The following is a 23,832-nucleotide window of genomic DNA, read 5'->3' as shown; positions in this document are numbered from 1 at the left end:
TCGGCAGAACGAAAGCGAGAATAATCGATTGAACGCGTGTGCATGCTCTTTGAAATTTCATCCATTTCGTTCTAAATTTAGCCGAAACGCGGGACATCTACGACCCGTAGAGGGAGTAACTCCAGCGTGAAATCATTTGTCCAGGACGAAGGGGGCAGCGGGGCGCGAAACGGCCGCAAATTGAATAGCTGGCGGAAATACCGGTGGAACGAGCCAACGAATAACCCGTTGCACGCATCCCCCGTGTAGAATCGTGTATCCAGCTCGGTCTCCGGCTGATTTATTAGGGCCAGCAGCGTCAAAGAAAACTCGCATCGCCTCTGCCTCCACCCTATCCTCCCGTTCCCAGTTTCCGGCTGCTTGTGCCGCACGGATTTCACGAGCGATTCGGAAAAACGTGGAATTTTCAAGAATCGTCCGTTCCGTGCTCGTTGAACACCGGATTAAACGCGTTCGAATCAGACGGACCGTGAAAAATCGTTTCGTTCGCTGTATCTTTAATAAACGGAGGGTATGGAAAGTCGCGAATTCATATTCCACCCTGAAATTGCTTTACGTATTCAAATTTTCCGTTTCTCGAAAGAAAATACAGCAGGATGCAGAAAATTGTTACGGAACCTATCGCGGATGGTTTCGTGGTTTAATTTTTTATTTTTCGAATTCGTGGGTTTGAAATTCGAATTTGTAGAAAGGGGATCGATGCGAGGATATTAATGAAACGTCAGTCACATTTGCGTATCGCGATATCCAATTCCTGCGAAGAACAAGGGAGCCAAGGTGGAAGGAGCAGAAGTCGCGGTCGGCGGTCACGCGATAAAATAATTAAAACGTCCCTCCCTCGTTTCATTTGGCGTTGGTGGTGAAAAGGTAATTATTATTCCGTCCGGCAGAAGGGGAATTATACGGGAGGGCAAGAAAGTGAAAAAATATTCCGACCAGGGTCTCGAGAAATCTTGACTTTATATCATGATGGACGGTCGTGAAAGGGGCAAGATAAAAAAAATACAAAAATTAAAGAACAGTTCGAATTTGAAGTTATAAATAAATATTTATAATTATTAGACACCTGTACTAATGAAGAAAATAATAATAAAAACAAAAATCCCAATTGTGTTTCGTTTAATTTAAAAATAAAAAATTCAACCAAAGACAACCCTCGCTCACTTAATTAAAACCGTGGCTCTGATAAACGCCGTAAACCGGTGAAGGAGCGCGTTAAATAGAAGTCGAGCCGCACGGAAGTGGAGAAAAGGCAATCGGTGACAATGAGAAACAATCCCGAAGGAAAGCACGAGGAACGAGCCTGAATAAAACTGTCGGGTACAAACGTCAACCGAGACAAATCCGTGAAACGGAAGGTCGAAACTGTAGAAAGGGTAACAAGACGGTCCAGTCCGACCGAGAATTTAGGAAGCCGAATAAACTAGGCAGAAATGTACGGAAGAACGAGCAGCGGAAAGAAGTAGAGCACGTATAAAAAGAAAAGAAGAAAAGAGGTAGCGGAGAAACGAGGAGTAGCGGAGGCTAGTGGCAAGGAGAGAAGGAGAAGAAAAGGAAGGGCTTAATATCGTGTAACGTAATTTAAAAGTGTAATTGCTCTTGTCATGCTCGACGCTGAAGAGGAGAGCCACGGGAGAGAAGGGCCGACAATGGCTCGGCCCTGGCCGAGCTACCGGCAGCGTAATAAGTTTTCATGCAAAGCGAACGTGGATTATCCAACCGTGAATGTGCCTGGGAATTATATTTCACGGGAGGAAGCAGACTGTTACTGTTGCTATCCTCCTCCTTCTCTGCAACCCCTTTCGCTCACCCTCTTACCATGTGCCAACCCTCTCTTTTCCTCTCTGTCTCGGGCTTGTCATAAATTACACGGACAAACCGGGGGCCACCGGCAGGATTTAGCAGTATCCTATACGAGCTTGTACCTTTCTACCCTGTCCCGTTTTGTCCCGCTTCACGACGTTTCTGGTTTATGCCCGCTCATCTCCGCCAGTCCGACTACAGGTGAACCAACGAACAGCGTCTGTCGGCTGGAATCTGCCGACGATAGATCACAGCCGATTCGGCTGAATAACGATTCGTCGGGAAGTGAGCTATGAAAGGGGTAAAACCGCGTCCAAAGGGTGCGACACGAGAAAGATTTCATTAATTGATACGACGCGAGTCCTTCATTATCCTTTGTTTACTTCCTACCAGTTACAAATTGCCTGGCGATACCATTGCAACAAAATATCATAAATATCCAAATGTTATAACTAGAAAATTGAAATTTCTAATAATTGTTAATTACAACGCGATCAGAATATAAAACATCTGAAGCAGCCATCTGAAATCCCTCCTACCTTTCCTTAATCCGTGTCTCGGTTTCAATCCAACCGTCTAGCCGCATCGATATCCCGGAGAATTGAATCGCAGAAATGGCCCCACGTATCAGAACAGCCCGGAGCCGTTCTTCTTTGCTCGGAACGTAGGAATAAATCGAAGAGCCGAGGTGGCCGGGAAAGGGGCGTAAAGCCGGAGTGGCGCGGCGGTCAGGCTGGGCCAAGCAAGTCCCGGGAGTTTAAAGGAGAGACGTTCGGTTAGACGGGTCCTCGTACCGAGTCGTCGGAAGGGTGGCGAAGGAAAGAGCAAGCGGGACAAAGCGTGCTGGAGAAGTGAAAAGGGAAGAAACGGATCGCCGTAGGGTTTGCGGACGGAGCGACGGAGAGGACAAGGTGGGGGAGGAGAGGTGAGACATATGAAACGGACATGAACTTTGAGCGGTGCAAGAGCAAGCCTCTTGATGTCGGTGGCGGTGAAGGCGCGCGCTGGTGGTGGAATCACTCTGTTCCGGTGGTGAATCGTTGATGGTGTGCCAGCGGTGTCCGTGGTGGTGGTGGTGGTGGTGGAGAACAGTAGAGGGGGTCGAAGGCGGCGGCTCCAGACTCGAGACCCAGGTCGATATCAGCCTCGAGCAAACCAGACATCTACCGACCATTCGCAAAACATTCACCTCAAGTGTCCCCGGCGATACCCTCCTCCCCTCCTGCTCTCTCAATACGCTGCGATGCAACCCTGCCGGTGCAGCCGCGGGGGTGCAGTCGCGCCAGCTTCACCCTCTGCTCCGTGTCCCGGAGATAACCGCCGGACGCGACTGAAATCGCATTAACGATCGCTTCACGGCTCACTTGCTCGTCAACTCTTCCGACGCCGTTTTTTAATACCGTTTCGTAGGCAACATTTAATTGTCCATCTCCGCCCCCGTTCGTCGGGGTCGAACCCTTTAAACGAGTAATATCGCGATAATCCGACGAATCGTATTTACCGTTGCCCGTTCTCATGGAATACTTTCATCGGATCGGTTTCAATTAGATTTTCCAGCGACAGCATCCAGGGCGATAATGAAAATCAATCTGTTGTCCGGAAAGCTGTTCGGTAGACGTGATCGATGTCTAGAACCGGTGCAACTAGTCGGCTGACAAATCGCCCCGTTGCATTACTCAAGCGTAATAATGCTTTTTTAAACGTCTCAGCGTATCGGTTTTTATCGGCTTCTTTATTGCTGAATTATGTTTGACGGCTGTGTTGACACCTGTATACACTCCTGGACATAAACCATGGGACACTTACTGGTTTCATTGACACTGTTACCACGTTCACTGCCACGCCGAAGCTAATGAAATTTTCATCAGCTAATGGTTTTATTCGTACGATATTTCATTATATTTATTATCCATAATTTCAAGTATCTAATATCAAATTTCCTAAATTAGATTCATGGAAAAATTTTAATACTATGAGCGATGGACTTTTATGAAAATTGAAGTGTCACGCATTGGCGAGTAAACTTGGTGTCATTATTGTGCATAAAGATGAAATTATTATCAATAATTTTCTTCCTGGATGAAACAAGCAGATAACTAAAAAGGTTTCCTGTGATTTATGCACGAGAGTGTACATCGATGATCTAAGAATAGATAGGGTACACGGTTTTCTATATTGTTCGACTTTGTAAGAATGATTATATCTTATTGACACTTGTATGGTAGCTTATTAAAAGTGGCAAAAGGCAAGTGCAGGTTTCCAATGTAATTACGTAAGTTCAAGCCTGTCGTCGGTCAGAAAATGTGCTCAGCGTAATTGGCAAGTGAATACGGATGATTACGCGCAAATAGGTAACCTCTGTTAACTGGCTACATTTGCATATGAATGGAACCTCTGCGACCCCAGCCGTTTCGAAAGTGTTGATACTATTTATATTTATTCCATGAGCTTTTTTGAAACATGAACTATACACGAAGATCTAGATGTAGCGATAATAATATAATTATCATGTTTAATTACTGGAACTATTTTAAAACAAAATTCTGTAATAGCAAAATGATCCCAATGAGCTGTTCAAACAGCTAATACAATTACGATAACCCTTATGGGGATCCATGATAACCGTAATAACCCCCAAGTGAAGGGGTTAAATCCGATTACACATATTCAATTACACGCTCAATTCTAACACACTTCATTTCAAAACCACATCAATTCGCAATAGCCTAACTCAACAATATTGATTATTAACGCGTTTCCATTTATTTTTAATATTAATTTTTTGAAGAGGGAGTATCCCATTCTTCAATGCAAATATTATAAATCTTTACTTATAGCTGTGCTTTGTATCAATAATATAACGCAATATGTATAGAATTATAAATTATTATAACAATTATATTTGAACACGTAAAGAGTTAACAATCGCACACGCGATATCGCGTGATCGGCCCTTTAGCCGTTAATGCCATCAAATTATAAGACGAGGAAGGTATTAATCCTTCCAATTTTTAGAATTAGAAAACGAATTATAATTTTCGAGTTCATGCTCCTCAAAGGGCTGCTATGAATTATCGTATTGAAAAAGACAGAATTGAAAATCAATCACGCCCGTGACGACAATAGTTGAACGGAAGACCAACAGAAATAACACAGAGGATTAAGGAAAATATCATGGAATGGTTTCTCTTGTTAATGTCGCGGCTTGTTGTCGACGCTAACAAGAAGCCTGTAATCTCACCGGGAGCGATATTCCCGGCCGTCTTCCGCAGATCGGTCTTGTCAGATGGGATTTTCTCAGCGCGGCGGAGGAACAGAGCGGAGCGGAGCAAAGCGGAGCGGGAACGAGTCACCGTCGCGTGAGCGACGAGCGAACCGCGGTCTTATTCACTGCGCTCGCATTAACGTTCATAAACTTTGAGCGTACCCGATGCCATATTTCAAGCTAATGAGCGCAATAAATTTATACGTCCAGGTAGACTGGCAGGGAGACAGGGAGATTGAACGGCGAGGAGAGGGTGGCTGGGTTGACTTCGTGAAGAAGAAGAAGAAGAAGAGGAGGAGAGGACCGACTGCAAGTGGGCGTTCGGAGAAAAAGGAGAAAAGTTACGGTAGACAAGGGTAGAAGAGAAGCAGTCGGAAAACAGGGGGATACAGAGAGGTTGAAAAAAGAAAAGTGGAGGAAAGTGCACCGAGAAGCGGAGGTAGAAATTGGGAAAAGAGGATGTTGAAGAGGGTGAGGTAGTGAGTAAAAGTAATTTGAAATGAAGAAAGGCATTGTGCCGGTTGAAGGGAGAAGAAAGTTCAATTTAAAGAAACAACCGTGGAGAATGTTAGGGCGTGGAAGTAAGTGGAAATGTGAATATATGTGGTTATTAAAGAGATGAAAGTGGTAGATATAAATGAGAATGATTTAACCCTCGGATGGTGGATTACTAAGAGCTCGACAATTTAAATTTAATATTGAAATTCTTTGTTACTTTCAATTTCCAAGCTTTAAATTATTCGTACCCGAATCCTTCGTTAAAAGAATTTCCACGCCTAATTTAACAAAATTAATTTCTTCTTTCATCGAATTCAACGTGTTGACGTATCGAACGATGCATCAACCGTTTCGACGTTTCATACCGAAGGAATTAAGGTCGCTACGTTTTCATGCAACGAAATATCGTCGACTCTCATGCTGTGAACTGTGCTTGACGGGTAAAACGTGCTCCGGTTATAGACTACGTATACAGGTATATACACACGATGGTGGACGGATATCGTACGATCTCGATAATTCCGAGGATAATTCGATTTTCTCCGAATTGCCGAGCTTGTTCCACTCAAATTGAATTTCTATTAATAAAAACGGATATCGGTCGCTTGTATGCGCACCCACCCTTTTCCTTTCTCCTTAACTCGCAGTTTCTCCCTACTTCGCCAGTCGGAATACCTTTCCATCGTTTTCACTTTGCTGATGTCTGTTAGAAATCAACCTTTCATTTCCTTTTTATGAAAATTCTACAAAATTCTAAATTCTTTAATGTATAAAGCGCATTGTGCCATTGTATCTAACAAAAATAATTTTCCAAATTTCTATTTAAAACCAAAAATATAAAATATTTTTACACTTAAGCAGATAACTTTATTAGGGACCATTTCTTTTATATTAACCCTCCGTTGGCAGGGTTTTTTTAATTTTCTAGGTCTTTTATTTTATATTGTTTTAAAGCTTTTAATTTAAGAGAAACGTTTAACCTTCTTGCGATAAAAATAAAAAGCAGAAGACAATTTCTGAAAAATACAAATTTTACCTGGAACTCAGCGACGCGGTATGCCAGCGGAGGGTGAACATATATTTTTGAAATACATGGGTGAAGTAATTCTCCTAATATATCAGCGAGTAGATACACGATACAGATACGAACATGAATACAAACCGCTCTAAAGCAGCTACGAAGTGCAATCGAATGGGCAAGAATTCCAAAGACATTCCATCAAGGAAATTCCGAGAATACTTCATCTGTTCATCCCGAGTCGAGATCTAACAAAGACGCAAACGTACCCGATAGGATTCTCTATTCGCCTATGTGCTACGCGAACAGTCATAAAGTTCCTACTGAACTATCAAAGTCGAACGGACTTCTTCGCGGTGCTCTTCATCTGGAAGCAACCGTTTGCCAATTACAAAAGGGATCCGTCGCGAATTCCACCCTCCCGTTCCCGATAACTCTTCCTTTTTCTCCACGAAAACTTTGTGTGTTCGCCAGCCAGCGACCGGATCCTTTTCCACCGAGACACCGTACAAGATTACTTTCTTTGTACAAGCGAAGTTCGTTTCCCTGCCGATGGCTCCGGTCGATTACAAAGAACGCTCTTTGAGGTTGCCTCCCTTTTGTGTCGCGGCTTTTCGTCGTCTTATTCGCGAAAGTCATACCCAGTTTCCCGTTCGAGGGAAGGAGACGAATTCGCAGTCTCTACTTTGCGGGAATTAATCGGCAAAGGATGGTTGGGAAGCTCGATTGGAAATTTAAAAAATCGACTCGCCTAAAGGGCGTGGAACTCTGAAGAATCGAATTCGCAGAACGGTGCAAGAACAGTTCAATTGTCTCTTTGTCGAATTAATGATTTATTTCGCGTCTAACGCGTTGGATGCCATGGGAGTCATCGCAAATTACATATACAAGAATAATTAAAATAAAATAGTAGAAAAACATTATTTTAAATAATGTTAGCAAATAGAAAGTTTGAAATCTGAGATTTGAAATTTGAAAATTAATTATTCCTATTCTTAATAATTAAATCTTTAATACTCATTTTCACTGTGGTAATCAATTTGTTAATTTTCTATGAAAGAATTACAAGCTTTGAAGATATCAGTTTGATGATTTGAAAAGAAATCAATGAAATAATTAAGAATTCACGTATGATGTGGTAAGTGAAAGGGTTAACTAAATAGCACCAGAAATAAGAAAATTAACATGTACCAGTATATCAATCTTCGAGTCGATCATGAATGGAGGTTCGTTCGAGATGACCCGCGGCCTAAAGAGAAAGAGCCACGAGGGAGGATGGAAATTCATTAAAGCAAATTACTTACGCACCGGCTTAAACAAGACGAGCTGCATGTAATAAATGGGTACTCGCTTACCCTTTGTTAACGTAACGGTGTAACTCGTGCGTTCGTTTAAGCACTCGCTAATACATCCACCGAGACAGAGTCGAGCTATTCGAGCCCGTGGTGGTGATAATGAATAGCAACAACTCCATAAACTAACTCCTCTCGAGAGTAGGGAACCGTCGTGTTCGCGTTTGGCAACTATCTCTACACCGTCGAAACCTGGACTTGAGAAATTAAAATCCTCTATAAAGAGATAATATTTTTAATCAAAATATCGTTCATTCGTTATATCAATTTTCATTGTGTCGAGCACCATTGTCTACGGAACACCTTTCAGCAATTTGATTTCCTGGATGGAAAATAAAATCCCTGAGCGTTTCCGTGGAAAGAAAATCTATTTGCTCTATCGCGCGACGTGATTAGATTTGACCTACGATCTATTTCCTACGGGAAACCGAGAAATCGTTTCGTGGCTGGATGATTCCCGTACAGCGTACACGCAACAATAGGCGGAAACGTGAAGCGCTACAAAAGGAGCATCAGGAGGGAAAGAACGTCGGACAGGAACACCGGTGGTGGCTCGATAAAGAATCGGAACGAATCAAAGGTTCTCGTGGAAACGTTAAGGCTTGTCTCCTACGTACGTTGCTCAGATCGAAAGGATAGTTACGCTGTCTGACCATTGTAATTGGGTATTCGCGAACAGAAAGCCCGTTGCTGCTGCACCCGATACGATCGATTTGATTTTTCGGCGCGGCTGTGCATTTAGCTCTTCATTGCTGCACGTTCACGCGTTCCGTTTTAATTGGCTCGGTTCACTGCATTGTAAACGGATACAGTAAACGATTTAATTGTAAGCAAGAATCACGTGACAGATTAATTGATGCGGAAGAAAATTTAGTCAATTCGGATCGATAAATGTTTATTTTCTTTTTTTTTTTGTGGAAGAACTGAATTATTAAAATTTAAGAGGTTCACCATTCAACGCCGAGCATGGTAGGCTTCTACAGAGAAAATGGCGATGTCCCCTTTCCTAGGTTTTCCGGATCCCTGGGTGCCCTCGGGTTCCTGGACCTCCCCCTGGATATTCACGGGTTTCCAGATTCACGGCTACCTCGGGTTTCTGGCCCTTGCGATGGGTCTCCCCGTTCCCGGACTCCCACCTTTCCCCTTGGGCGCCTCCGCGCCCAATAGGAGAATGTAGGGGAGGAAACACCCTATATATAAGCCTGTGACCTCCCACCGCTTCGTCCAAACATTTTGTATTTTTCAATTATATATCAAATTTTATAATATACAATAACTAAAAGCTATATAATTTTGTTTCCAAATCACTTTAAATATTAATATCATCAAAATTAAGATTCATAGAATTCCTGCTTCTCTTATATCACGATTTTCCTCAGGGAAATCTGATTCGAACGTACAGTTAACTCACCTACTATAAAACTGAAACAATAAATTGCACCCTGAAGAGATAAAAAGTTGTGGAAGAAGAAAGGCAAGGGAACGGGTCAAAGATTAATCGAATAACCATTATCAATCCAAGGCATGTTCCTACGAGCGATCGTGTAGCAACGATTCAATTAAATCCGTCATATATCGTTGACCGAGGATAAATGTCTGACATGTTGGCGAAGGAACGAGCCTTACCACGATTATGGTAATCCGCTATCTTTCCCGCGGGCATTCGTACCTCAACTCTCCGAATGTTATTCAAAAGCGTCCAAAGGCGCACGAGACGAAGCCAAGAAATCTTTTTTTTTTTTATCCAACCACTGCCAATTTCACTCGACACACACCGAACTCTTATTCTTCTTTCATCCTTTTTCCTTCAAATCGTGCAATGTCCAGACTGACAGTCTCATTGTCCATGGCTAGATAGGAAGGTTTGCATTGCAGATTCGAGTCCGATACAATCTGGCCGGCCTGCTGCCAGAAACGAACAACCAACAGCCTTGGTTACCTGATTGTCGATGGGAATTCCTCCCGCAAAATGAATCGTCTATCTACTTTTACATACGTAACTGAAATTGTTTCGTTGACAGTTCTAATTTATGAAACTTACGTACGGTCAGAGCGGATAACGATGTTCGGACGTTCTAAACTAGAGCTCAGAAAAATAAGTATTTCAAATATGTACATAAAAAATGTTTTTCTATCTTTTATCATCCTTTCTCTTGAATGAAAAAATTATTGTAGTTACTTTAAATGTAATGTAATAATTAATAAAGAAGAGAGAAATAACATTTTGTACGAGTTTCAACTTAATATGAAAATCCTCCTATCCAAATTAAAATTTAAAAACTGCTGTTCCATAAACGATCCCTAAGATCCTTGAACACATGAAAGAGCGTTCAAACGTTGTAAAAGGTATCTTAACATGGTCATCTCGGTGACCGACATTACTAATTTAATTCGCTCAAATAATTAAGAAATGAAAGCGATAGAATAGTTCCAAATACTATAAAATTACTCGAATAATATAAAACAGCAAATTAAAGTACTCTATTAAAAAATTAATTTCTAGTATTTTAATAAACCATTCTTTTGTTCATAATTTCAAATGCCTAACTAGAAACACTACTATTAGGTAAGAAACTTGAAAGTTGAAAAACTCCAAATAATCTGAGTGATGGATAGCTATGGAAATTCAAGCGTCACCCGCATACGGAAAGATGTATCAACGTGTTAACACGTAAAAGCTCCCATAAAACGTCGACGCACCACGAAAATTTCGAACAACCATTTTTATCAGCAATCACGAGAACATACATAACGATCAATCCTGTTAACCACGATCCTATTAATCCGAATGATCGATAACTCGGTCGGATATATCGGTCGAAAATCATCAAGCAGGACAAGGATGAGAGGAGAGCTGCAGGCGATAATCGGTCGATAAAGTGATCTAAACTCGGCTCGGGATTATATTGTAAGCACCGCGTCGTGTCAGAGATATGCAAATGATTATTAATTATTAGTCGGTTGATCGGCGTGTCATCGACAAGGCGGATACAGTCGGATCGATGCTTCTATGAATTCCTGTCAACCGATGCCGGATGATAAAGTTTAATTAAGGAACGTATTAACGCATCGTAGGTAGAGGATATGGTAAGCAGCGGTTGAGTGAGTGGTTAGCAAGCAGGTGCACGGATAATTATACGTTTTCCTCGTATATCGTCGCATGCTACCGGAATAATTAAGCAAAACTGATGAGCTCGCGTTCGGTCGGGACGTTGGGACGCGGTCGCCTTCCCCTCCTTGTCCCCGCTGGTTTCGTGAATTTTTTATTTCAACACCACCGTGCACCCTCCAAATTAACGTTGTTAATGCTCGGCTTGCGCATTTTCTTCGGGCTTATTGGCGAGCCGATGATAATTACGCTCGGTTAACTCGGCGCTGCAGAGTAATCGTTCGTTGACGGGCCAATTCGTTCTTCTTTCCCTGCTCCTTTCTTTTGCGCCCCGACGAACAATCGTTAGACGCTTTTTCGCATGAATTATTAAAACGAGCCGGATAAAAAGCGGAGGCACTCTCTCTCCCTCTGAGAAATTTTTCATTATGCTCGTGCATGCATAATTTCGCGATCTTTCAACGAGTTCATCGATGCCGTGTCCGAGACAGTCCGCCACTTTAACCACAGGAATAACGATTGTTGCTAATGACACGGTGAATCTTTTCGTCGGGTTACACGATTTGCATGTGTATAGATTTAACCGAGAACTGTTGTGTTGAAATTTGACAAACCACATAATGATCTTTTCACAAATAGACTGTGACTTCAGTGAAGAGATACGTGTGGTTTTTTCTTTAGGGAAAGGAGACGCTGGTTTCTTTTTATTTTGCTCGTGTCGGGTAAACATTATGCAAATGATCGACTAACATTCATCAATAGGTATTAATTTGCATATGTATGTTCCAGTGGACGTGATATGATTATATTTGAGTGTTGCTTAATTTAGGAAATCGGAAATAAATATTAGTAATTTTTATATATTTCTTAGAGGGTGGACAAGTATCTGGAAATAAGGGTCGTGAATTTTTTTCGGGTTCGGGCAGGATCCTGAAAGTTTATACAGTATATTTTGTTATGGACCCAAAATTAATAATAACATTAAGAAATTAATTGATACGTGTACCGTAATGAATTTATGTGACGGACAAATTTCCGTGATCCTGCCTAATTCGACCCAATTACTATCCGATCGGCCTCGATTACTACTCACCTCGACCCGCTAATGAGCGGGCAATGACCCGACCCGACCCGAGTCCCGAATACCCAAATTTTCTGGTACCCGGTCATTACCCGACCCGACCCGACCCGACCCGAGGCTCGAGTATTCGAATTTTTTGGTACCCGCACCCCTCCCCAAATATTTATAATAAAATTCTCTACTTCTAAAAAATGAATGCACCCTTTCAATATACTAATTCAAAAATGAATTATCGAGCATAAATGAGGATTTCAATGATCGTACAGCGAATCCTGTTTATTCTATAGGATTTTCACGCGGCGTGGGATCATCTGGACAGAAAATGCAAAACGAATTCTAAACGAGCGACGTTGATTCGACATGCCTGCCGTTTTGTTCCTCCTCTATACGCTTCGCACGCTTTAAGTGCCTCTCCCTTTCGCTGGACATTGCATGTGCACGTTTGCTCAGCATCATCTCGGCCAACATATCCAGGTATTGACTCATTGCACGAGGAACGCCGGCCACGAAGATTTCTCAAGCCAGATTACGACAGGAACATCGTTGCTCTTTTTGCTACACGACCTACGATTTACTCGCGACCAGCTTTAAGCCTCGCTCGTTTCTCCGATTCGAATTTCTCGTTGCGGATTTATTGAATTCTTCGAACACTACGGCCGTGTATTCGCGTCCTACGAAAGACGTCGATTCCACAAGAATATATGGATCCGATGGAATTCCATCGTCATGAATCGTTCAATGGTATAATATTTTCATTGAGCCAAAAATTATAATGTTAGAAAATTATAATTAAAAAACATCGTATATAGAAACATTATTTTATAACTGAACCATACTGAACTATACAAAACTTAGTTCTTAAAATACTCCAAAAAAAAACACCAGAATTTACATTGAAAAAATAAATTTAAAAAATTGGTTCTTCATTTTAGTTTATTTGAACATTTTAAAGAGCCAAAGAAATGAGGATGTATGAAAACATAAAGAAACCGAATCCTTCTTTATGATCCAAGCTAAAGTTCACCGATTCTAAATATCATTTATCCAGCTTCTTTATGACAACATTCTTATGAACAATGCGCCGATGTTTGAAATGATTAACAGACGGCGCACACGCTCGTAGCGCAATAATTGCAGCAATTTAACGAACACGAAATACACGAAACGGTCGTGACTGAAGAACCACGATAAAAATGACGGTGAACATACCTTAGGGTCGAAGTTGAAGACCTGTTCAGGTCTTAACGGACACTCGAGACCGCATTTGCAGGTTCCCACTGTCGTCAGGTACTCCTTCAGCTGATCCAGCGAACCCAGCGCTGTGCTGCTTGGACTGTAACACAAAAAAGAAAGATAATTAAATTAAAGATTAATTAGAAAAGATAAGCAGTTGACTCGTTGTTTGATAAAGTATCTTTCAATTTTAGAAATGCTGCTAATTAAATTAATTATAACTGGTATATCGTTAGCACCGTCATTAATATTTATATCACCTGTTCCATAAAGGAAGCAGTTTCATTTGATGAATTTTATGAGCAGTGACAATTTTATGATCGAATGTGCTAGAGTATTAATTCTATAATTAACCAGAATAATTATTCAGCTTACGTATCTAAATTTGGAAAAATTGATGGATATTTAAAAAATTAGTCAAGTTTAATATAAATAATAGAAAGTTGAAAAGCACCCTGTATATCTTTCATGGTCAGCAAACTGACAACAAACAGACAGACGACGTTTTGTACATCAAGCAGATGATTAATAACGCATTTTCCTTGACTGAAAACGAAAACTAGTTTCCCTGCTTCATAATGTAAGGCAAAACGAGGATGCAAAGGTATTACTATAATCTTCAATCTCGACCACGACAGGAGGAACGACGATCATTAAACAGAGCTCCCTGTCGAAGGTTGTGTAAGTGAAGAAGAATATACCATGAAAATTAAAACGTCTCTTCTTCTTTTGTTTTTTAACGTGTTTACACATACCAGTGACGTTGCGAAGGATGCAGAAGATCGATATCAAAGATAAATTAACTGAAGAAACTATGGTTGAGAAAAAGGAAAGCACCAAATAGGCTTTCATAATTTCGCATCAATCAGGTTGAAAGAGATTGTTTATTACTCATCTATGTGGTTTATTTTCTGAGACCGAATGATAACAAGTTGATGACACTCGCATACTTTCTAAATGATGACAGAGCAGTCAATTCGAAAACCAAATTACTGTAATTATAAAAGTATTTTTGAAAAATACTACGAGATTCGTACACTTAACTTTTTAACTGGGGAACCAATTTATTAAAAGCGCATTCTGGTAAATTTTGACGAGTTAACTCGTCATATCCAATTAAATAATTAAAAATATATTGAATTTAAATTTACGTGGGTCACCTTTAAAGTCCTCATCGTTAAGGCGCGTCTCCATATAAGGGTCGATACATAACAGAAATATTTTCCACTGACCAGTTAACTCGTCACTCTCCGGTTAAAAGATCCATTAGATAATTTCTTCGAATTCCCCATGAACCTATAATTATTCACACCAGTATATCTATCTATCATCTATCGCTCTCTGACGTCGAACGGTTGCCAGAGCAGCGGCTCTGCTTTGCAAGCAACTAATTCGACGAAGGGATCTCCGTCGGTGGTTCAAGCTTGAATCAACGAGCTGAAACGGAGGCTGGATCGCCGCTTGTATATTGATTACCCTGCAGAGAGACAGAGAGACTTTGTTTCAGGGTACTTTGCAGCTTCCTAAACTAATAACCTCGGGCGCTTCATCCCGGCATTATAACCCCGAGGGAAGGAGGCTCGCCTTTCCCGTCCGATCCCCGTCCACAGGAATCCTCCTGGCAATTATTTCTCGTGACAACAAGACGAATTCGCACGCCCACGTTCCTGCTAATTTGCGCCGAATTCGATTTGTTCACGGTCCACCTGTTCTATTCCTCTTTCTCTCCTTTTGCTTTCTCTTTCTTTGCTTTCATATCAATTATGAAATATATTTTCACTCCACCCACTATTGCCTTTGAATTATTATTATTATCAGCATTCTATGGAAAACATTATAGACATTGTGATGTATGGTTTTCGAAAGCAAAGAATCAAATCTTTGTGGACAAAATATTTCTACTCATTTATTAATTCCTGGATAACATGTTACTGATTGTGAGACAGTAGTAAGTTAAATTTTATTTGAAATTCTATTTCAGTTCCATCTTCTAAATACTAGACAATCCTTTTAACCCTTCTACTGATTATGAAAACCATAGTAATCCCTTGATGTAATTATTTGAACATTTATATAATCTTCTATTGCTATAACAAATTTTTTACAATGCAAGGCAAATTCAATAAAATATTTAAGCGAAATAATGACTCTAAGAATAGATATTTGTAAAAAGAAATTTGTTTACCGCAAGGGAAATTATTATGGGATATAATTGGAATATCAAATTCTGCTCTAATTATGCAGAATTTCATAGAAATAAATTAGCACGTATTTTACTTTAGCTTGAATTAACGCTGCTTCACGAGGAAACGAAATGTTCGAGCGTAGTTTGGAATTTATAATGCACTGTATACCCAACTAGATTATAAATTAAACACTATGGGAAGCGACGAGATCGTGCGCGAAGCGAGTTTCTGTTGTTGCCGGTTATCTATGCGAATTATTTGATACAGTAATTGAGAATGCGGTTGAATAACTTCAGAAATCCTCGAAATAAAATTTATATTCTATCTTTGCACGACAATCTTCTACTACGATAACCGTAACAGTTTGTACTGTACCTAAAATGAACAAAAAATAAGAAAATGCGTGGAAAGTCTGTTCCAATGAATATTTCCTTTTTTTCACTTGGTTCTCGTACATATATTTTCAGGAATACCGACGGGAATCAAGCCATAACCAGGCGAAGCGTGCTTCGCAAAGCAGACTTTTCTATGCCACCCTCTTATCCCAGATTCGAAATGCAAAATTCTCCACTGTATATATATCAACATTCACGGGACCATAGACCCAGCTTGGAATCCCAACTGGCGTGCTCATGGGGAGAAAATAAGAATTCCAGGGTGGTTCTCCATGTGGTCGCATATTCGGTGTAACCTTCCCTCGTGCAAGGCTGGAGGGTTGCTTGTACCGCAGATAACGCCGCAACATTTTTAAGGAGAGCCAGGAAAAAACCGCGGCTGTATGCGAAAATGTGCATACGATTCGATAAATAATGCAAACGACGTGGATATCTGCGAGGGTTGAATATCTTGTAGCGAGAAAGTTTTTCCTCCAAGAATTTTGAAATACTTTCACCTTGAATTTTCTGAACCTGACAATTTTCTCCGAATATTTTATATTAAATGTACAATATTTTTCATATTTCAGTATCTTTTAATATTATGAATTGTATAATGAAATTTAAATCTTTATAAAAAATATTAGAACAAAAAATTTAGACGCGTTTTTGGGAAATATGAATTACTAGTCGGAGAGTCGATTGCGAACAACAGGTGCAGTGAAGTTTCGAAAACAAGAATGATCGCGCGATTCGACAAAGTATAAGGGGGTGGAGGTCGAAGGGCGGAAGTGTCGTAAAAGCTGAGGTCGGTTTCGTTGGCAGAATTCACTTTACGAGGGCAAGCAGCTTAACCAGGCCCTTCCAACCGTATAATTCATCTAGTGTACCTCTTTACTCTGTGCAACGTGTCTCGACGCACTTCACGTGCTAACTGAAAACAGGGAGGAAGTCCTCGCAACCCTTATTTATGGAATCACAGCTGTACCGTAGTCAGATACCTTCTGCGGTTTTGCTGCGACATAACTTATCATGCTCGTTGGAAATTTTGATACAATGTTTCCCAAATTATGCACATTTATAAAATTCTTGAATGTATCATACCATATGGTTGATTTTGAAACATAGAATATCTAACATTCGAATAAAATTTCTGTGCAACACTTCTCTTACTTTAAAATTCCGTTTCTAGTTAAATAAAATAATTGGCAAATAATCAGAAACGTACACTGGCTATCAAAGTAGACTTCCTCAGGGAAAATGGTGATACCTGATTTCCCACCTTTCTCCCTAGACATTCCTAATATTTAATCATTAAAAATCATATTAATTTATTTCTAAATTACTTTTAATCTTAATATCGTCATAATTTTGAGAATTCCTGTATAGAATTTCCAATATAGCCATTTTTCTTAGGAAAGCCTACTTTGATCGCACAATAGTTGCACAAAACAAAAATAACAACACCGTACAGGATGGTAAAGAAGGTGATAACTCGGAAGGAATTGCACACGTTTTCCATGTTAAGATCAAGTTGCACGCGTGCTGCTGACAAGGAGTGACATTAGAACGGTCAGCTTCCCATAACCCTTGACTCGTGTCCGTTCGAGTACCTGAAGCTGAGAATGTTGTCCGCGCGTGGACTATACTTATCTATGATCTATGAACAGTTTACCCTTCGCACACGCTTTTCCATGGTAATATGCACACTAACCAGAACGTGTCTTTACGTTCCTCGAAACCGCTGGTACCTGGACCTGAACGTGGGAAGGTGAAATAAATCGTTTCTTCAACTATGTTGTATTTCATGATTCGAAACCTCCTGTGTGGGATACGATAAATATAGTAATAAAACTTTGCTGTTAGTTAAATAAAAGATGTCGGAATATTATGTTTTATCTTAGGAAGAAAAGGATTCTCCTTGATGAAAATAAATGGTGATATAGCATAATAAAATTTTGTATTCAGCAGTATCTATTTTAGCCTTGGATTTTGAACCAAAATGTATTATTTAATTTTCTATTTTAGAATGAAATATCTGTTAAATTTTAAGAGAAATTGTAGTTGTTTAATTTTTCAATATAAAATTTTTCAAGCTCACAATATAAAAATCTTAAAAAAGAAAGTGCGTCAATTAATAGCACCATTCACGGATGACCACCAGCGTAGTCGACCGACTTCCGAGTCGTACATCAAAAAGAAAGCTTCGATTCCATAAATTTCAGTTTACAAAGGACTTACGTAACGCTCACCAACAGGAGAACGTTGAATCGAGATTATCGTACAGATTTATTCGGTTCTCCTTGGTCGTTTGTGCAATCGTTTCACTCGGCATTCCAGTCACCGGCGTAATTGTGCAGGCAAACAATCGCGAGCATCCGAGAGCGGAGTATCCGCAAAGCAATCGAAATTGTTAAGCGCGCACGAAGAGAGAAAGAGGCTGTATGTATATGTATATGTGCGAGAGAGAGAAGGAGAGAGAGAGAGTAGAAACGAAGATCACGGGTGATAAATCGTCGAAGGTAGACCGCAACGCTAGATGTACCGAGCCGTACCAATTGGAATTGGCTCGTAATTCGCGGCCATTCCGACGGATGGCTTCACCCCGATAATTACCGTTCCATGATAAATTTATGACAGCAATAATTTACGCGGAAACTGCGGCCGACTGGCTCGATAAAGAGCGATTAACTATAAAACGAAGCTACATCGAAACGATCCTCTGACGCGGTACACCGGGCCGCGACCATCACCCATCTCCATTATACGTGATCAAACTTTGAATCGCTGGTCGAAGTTTGTCCTTTACAGAAGCGAACAACGATATCCAGCTTCGTTTCAGAGCTGTAACGTTCAGAATCGTACGATAAAATTGCAAATTGGCTCTCACAAATAATTAGCAAAGTCGTTTATAATCGAATAAGACTGTCACTTGTAAACAGATGATTAAGAATTTGCGGAAATTCGTGTACTGAAGGTGCTAAATAAATCATCACCGCTGGACGTATACCAACGTCAATATGTCATCGCCTTCCTAATGAAACCAGTTGCAAATGCTGGCAAAATGTCAACGCGCTTTTCCAGAAGAATACAGCATACACCCGGAAGTCTGACACAATATTAATTACACCTGACCTTTCATTAACTCTAAAGTGCAATTAAATAAGCATGCAATTATACTGTCTGAAAATTATCTCATTTCTGCTGATAGTAATATTAAATTTAAATTGAATATTATAATAGACGAATTGAAAAACAAAGCAGTATGAATGCAATGCAATCACAATGCCAACGTGGAAATATAATACGAAGATTTATACACAACGTGCGGCAGTGAAGATAGTTAGCAAACATTCTGTTTACCAGTTAGCGACTGCTGAAGCGGTCGTCTATTAGAAACTTTGAACAATGCAGCATTTCCTGCATGTAAATTTACCATTTCCATCAGGTATATACAGCGGTGTATCATCTACGAAACTTGAATACGAACTGTCTACAAATTGTTACTTTAAAATTTCATATATTGTAGAAATAAAAATTTGTAAAAGTACACCTACGATCAAAGTGACGTTCGAGCTGCCACCCTTCCCCTTCGGTGGCCGGGAGAAGAATGGCAATGTGCCATTACCACTTGCGCGTAAATGTTCACGCGGGAAAATTTGAATCCAATTAATTTATACACCTAATTAAAGGGTTGAAAATCGGCGAGGATAACGCATAAACGAGTGAAACTCGTAATGAAACGGTGGTCCGGAAGCGTTCACGGTTTCCCATTGAGACGAAACGTGGCGAGGCTGCGTTTTGCCGCGGCACGAAAGCACCCGGCCCGAATACCGCCACAAATCAATAATCCCATTCGCAAGATCGTTCGTGCTCGATCAATTTCGGTGTCCATTACGCTTCGAAGAGAGCGAGCGGTCTCTATCCGCGGCCAGGCCTGCGGCACGATATTATCAGGCAGAACGCGCACAATCGTTCGTAGTCGAAGGAAGACGACGCGAGGGTAAAACGGACGAGGAAAGAGAAGGTCGAATAATTTTCGACCACGAAAAGTGAAACGTTAACGGCGCCCGATCACGAACCGCTCGTTTCCTTCGGCTGTTTTGCACTTTTGTGCATGCGAGTCGAAGCGATCAGCCGCGGGATCCTTAGCCAGACAGAACAGACCGATCGAGGAATCATTTCGCAAGGTTGGATCAGGCGCAGATTGCAGTCATTTGCCGACATAAATTGCACGGCCACGGGGTAATCGTCTCGCGCCGGAGAAACGACTCGAATCGAGAAAAAATCCCAACTACCCGACGGGAAACATCCCCTTCGTTCTCTTTACAAAATACCATTTGCCAAATAGTTTCCTCGACTGAAATTAAACTTTCTACCAAAAAAAAAGAAGAATTATTGATAATTAAACCCAACTTAAAACGAAGGTGATTTTAGGATAGATAAAGTATGCTAAGTTTGAAATAAATTTAATTTCTCAAAAAATAAAATTCGCTTTGTGAATTATTAATTCCCCCTATAATTTAATACATCGTTTGGTTCGTTTATTTCTGCCATAAATACAATTTTTCTTCTATTTTTTTATAATTGAACTTTGCGACAACTGAGCCACAACTATCAGCAACAATGTAGGTACGCATTAGCGGATAAGGTTATCAGGCTCGCGTTGCAACTCCGACTGATAACACGACATAGCATGAACTTTTACCGAACGTAGGCATACCGAGTGTGTAACACCGAAACCATAAACCCTTCTATGTAATCTGGAGCTTGAAACTGCATGGGAAAACTATTCGAATCATTTCCATGGAAGGAATAATTTAAAATATTCGACGACTGGTTCAGAACGTAACGTTATCAGAAATGACTTTTTATCTTTTTCCTTTCTTTCCCTTTGTTTTTTCTTGCGTGACAAAAGCTGAAATATATGCGCGTTTTACACTTGAGATCAAGATTAAATGTATGTAAACCGTTTAATAGCTAAAATACACGCACGAGATACAGCCGGTAATAGTTTTCGATGGGTGAGTTCATTTTGTAGATGTATCGATTGCACGTAAATTCCTGTTTATAATACAGATCAAACATAAATTTGCATATTTACGCGCACGAACTGTACGCTTTGTTTGATATAAAGAGCAGCAAATCGTCACGTTAAACAACTGTTTATTTGGATAGAAGAGAATGAAAGAGTTATCCGTCGAAATAAACAATGAGATAATGTTTCACGGATAATTTATTTAGGTCGTGATATTATTAAAATGAATTACCCGGGGAGAGCAAATTTAAACGTGGAATATGCTGTTCCAGGAATTATAAAGGTAGCATCGGTTAAATTTGTGAACCAGCTACGTGGAAAATATTTATTTCAAAGAATTGCTTAAAATTGCTACTAATGAAAATAAACGCGCCGAGTTTTAACCGTGAGAAAAAAACAGAGAATTTTGTATGAAAATTAGTTAAACAAGCAATATTTACGCATCGTATCGTGCAAAGCTCTTGCAAAATATTTGAAATGTTTCCTGAAACGTTTATTTAATTAATAAAAACATTCGGTGTATATGTATAATAAATGAAATTAAACGCAAACATGGGTGTTTATAATCGATAATTACTTTCAGTGTTTATATGTATAGTGACTGTTAACATTTCCGCAATTAACATTTCAAACGATTTAATTTTATACGAAAATTGAAAAGCGTTTAAATTTCAATAATTTTACAAATATATCAACCCCCTTATAATTATGGTTAAAAACTAAGTTTCTCTTTTTTGGTTTCAAATATGATCTCAAAATTGATAAAAGTTGACACACTGAGAGGGTGAAATTATTTTAATTAAATAGGCACTAATTATGGGAGTCCCTATATATAGACGAGCTACTAGTCAAAAGTATTTAGCATCGAAAGGGTTAATCGACGATGACAACATTGAAAGGAAATTACGTGATAGATGAATCCGCAAGAAACGGTATATCGGCGACAGAAGGATCGAAGTCGTTAGTTTGCAAGAGACGCAAAGGGAAGCGTCTGTAATTCGAATCGTTGTGATCGTTCGCGAGACGCGATTAAACTAATTTCAGGACACGCGAGCACGAGGTGTCGTATTTTATTCGTGAGATTCAATTACTGCACGCCACGGGGGTCGGGCTCGGCCTAGCCGGCCTACATAATTCTTCGGCGAACGGAAGGCGGAGTTGCTTAAGCGTGAAAACGGCATAATTCCTGCGACAATTTAGGGCTTTATTTACTCGCCGCAAATGGAATTTCCCTGGTTCCGTGCGCGGAAACGGGCGTGCTTCAAATAAAAGAGATTTTCCAGCGTCGGCCGAGCCAATAAATAAGGCTTACTACCAACTTTACGACTCAGAGCCCAGGTGCTTGAACCACCCACCCCCATCGCGCATCAGCCTCCCTTGTTCCAAGGAGCTTATCAATCGTTCGAGATGCAAACCACCGTGCCTGTTGGAATTACGACAAACGACCGTGCAAATCAGCCCTGATTCTCTCACCAGCTGACTTACTACCCCATCATAGGGGACCATTTTTATGGACTCTTTAACGATTTCATTAATGACTAATATACAGTACCCTTCGTAAGACGTGAGATACTTGAGTGGCATTTTATTATATTTTAAATATTTTTTCATAAACTTCTTAATATTGTATTATAAATAATTTATATTTATTATACAGTACCAACTGTACTATTTTTCGTTTTCTTTTTTATTTGTGGTTCTAGAAATAATTATATATTCTATCTTAAAATTTGTAATTCATAGTAATTAATATTATGTATGCAATATAAAAATTATTTCCATCACGAAACATAAAATAGACAATATAATTAGAATTACCCTACAATGGACGATTTTTTATATGATTTAGGAAGAAACAGACCAAGTCCAGCTGTCGGAAGATTCAAATCTAAGACACAATAATTAATTCAATTAGGAGAAACAGGAAATTGCGGTGTTCCATTTAGCTACGTTTCGACCGAATAAACAGGCTTCCTCGTGAATATAAATCACGCCTAGCATCTGTTGTTTCGCATCAATGATGGAAGACCCGGTTCTCGAATCGTCAGTCCGAAATATTGGGTCAAGAAAGGAAGATAATCGATCGCAAAATATTGGTAGCCCGCTAATTTCGCGTAATTACCGGCAACCTCGTCTACGAGCAGGGCTCGTATTCTACCCTCAACCCTCTTCCTTTCTTCTCCTTTCTTCCATTCTTCTTTTTCCCTTTTTTATTCAAAGGTTTCGCTGTGGATACCATGATTATGCTCGGATGAAAAATACGACCAAGGTAGGAAGACGATAAGGTATAATTATTGTCGAAAACGAGTAGCTAGCAGCGTATTAATTAACCGGTAACTTCTTGTTATCACGATACCCTTTTTCTTTCAAACAGAATTTCTATAAACTGTAATGAGATTATCAGACAGAATAGGCTTTCTTTGTATAATATTAAATATTATTTATAATATTAATTTATAGATTAATTTTTCTAAATTATTATTTTTTTAATTCTTAATAATTACAAATTATTAGTTTTTCTAGATTCATTTTAATATTAGATATTAACCATCAAAATTAGAATTTTGAAAACTATCATTTTTTTTTTAATTTGTCTCGAAATCACATATTATGAAACAGCCTGTATGAATAAAAATAATGAAAGAGGCAAGAAACGAAGAAAAGGAATCATTATCGAAGGCAAAGAAGCATACAAGCGCAGTGAACGAGACGAACGCTTCGTTTTTCACATTCAATCCCTTTTTCTGCTCGCTCGAGTATCTTTGTTTGTGAGTCTCGGTAAATCTGCGTATTATTAGCTAGCGTTATTGATTTATTATTTAATGGACGACGGTCGCGCAAGCGCGGGTTAAATCGAGGTTAAATGCTCATTTGC

The 23,832-nt window shown here is 39.8% G+C and overlaps 1 protein-coding gene across 6 annotated transcripts in view; it reads right to left on the bottom strand.

Annotated features, from left to right (window-relative positions):
* LOC114872008 (mucin-19-like) overlaps positions 1 to 23,832 on the bottom strand; it is a 263,340-nt gene that overhangs the window by 72,988 nt on the left and 166,520 nt on the right. For all 6 annotated transcript variants that reach the window (XM_046285260.1, XM_046285261.1, XM_046285262.1 and 3 more), the window contains exon 2: positions 13,336 to 13,459. In XM_046285260.1, coding sequence (XP_046141216.1) covers positions 13,336 to 13,459 — 124 coding nt within the window. The remainder of the gene's footprint in view (positions 1 to 13,335; positions 13,460 to 23,832) is intronic.

This window comes from Osmia bicornis, chromosome 3 (genome assembly GCF_907164935.1).
Source record: "Osmia bicornis bicornis chromosome 3, iOsmBic2.1, whole genome shotgun sequence".
Classification (NCBI taxonomy): Eukaryota; Metazoa; Arthropoda; class Insecta; order Hymenoptera; family Megachilidae; genus Osmia; species Osmia bicornis.
Note: the sequence above shows the minus strand (reverse complement) of the source record. Positions and strands in the feature narration are given on the sequence as shown.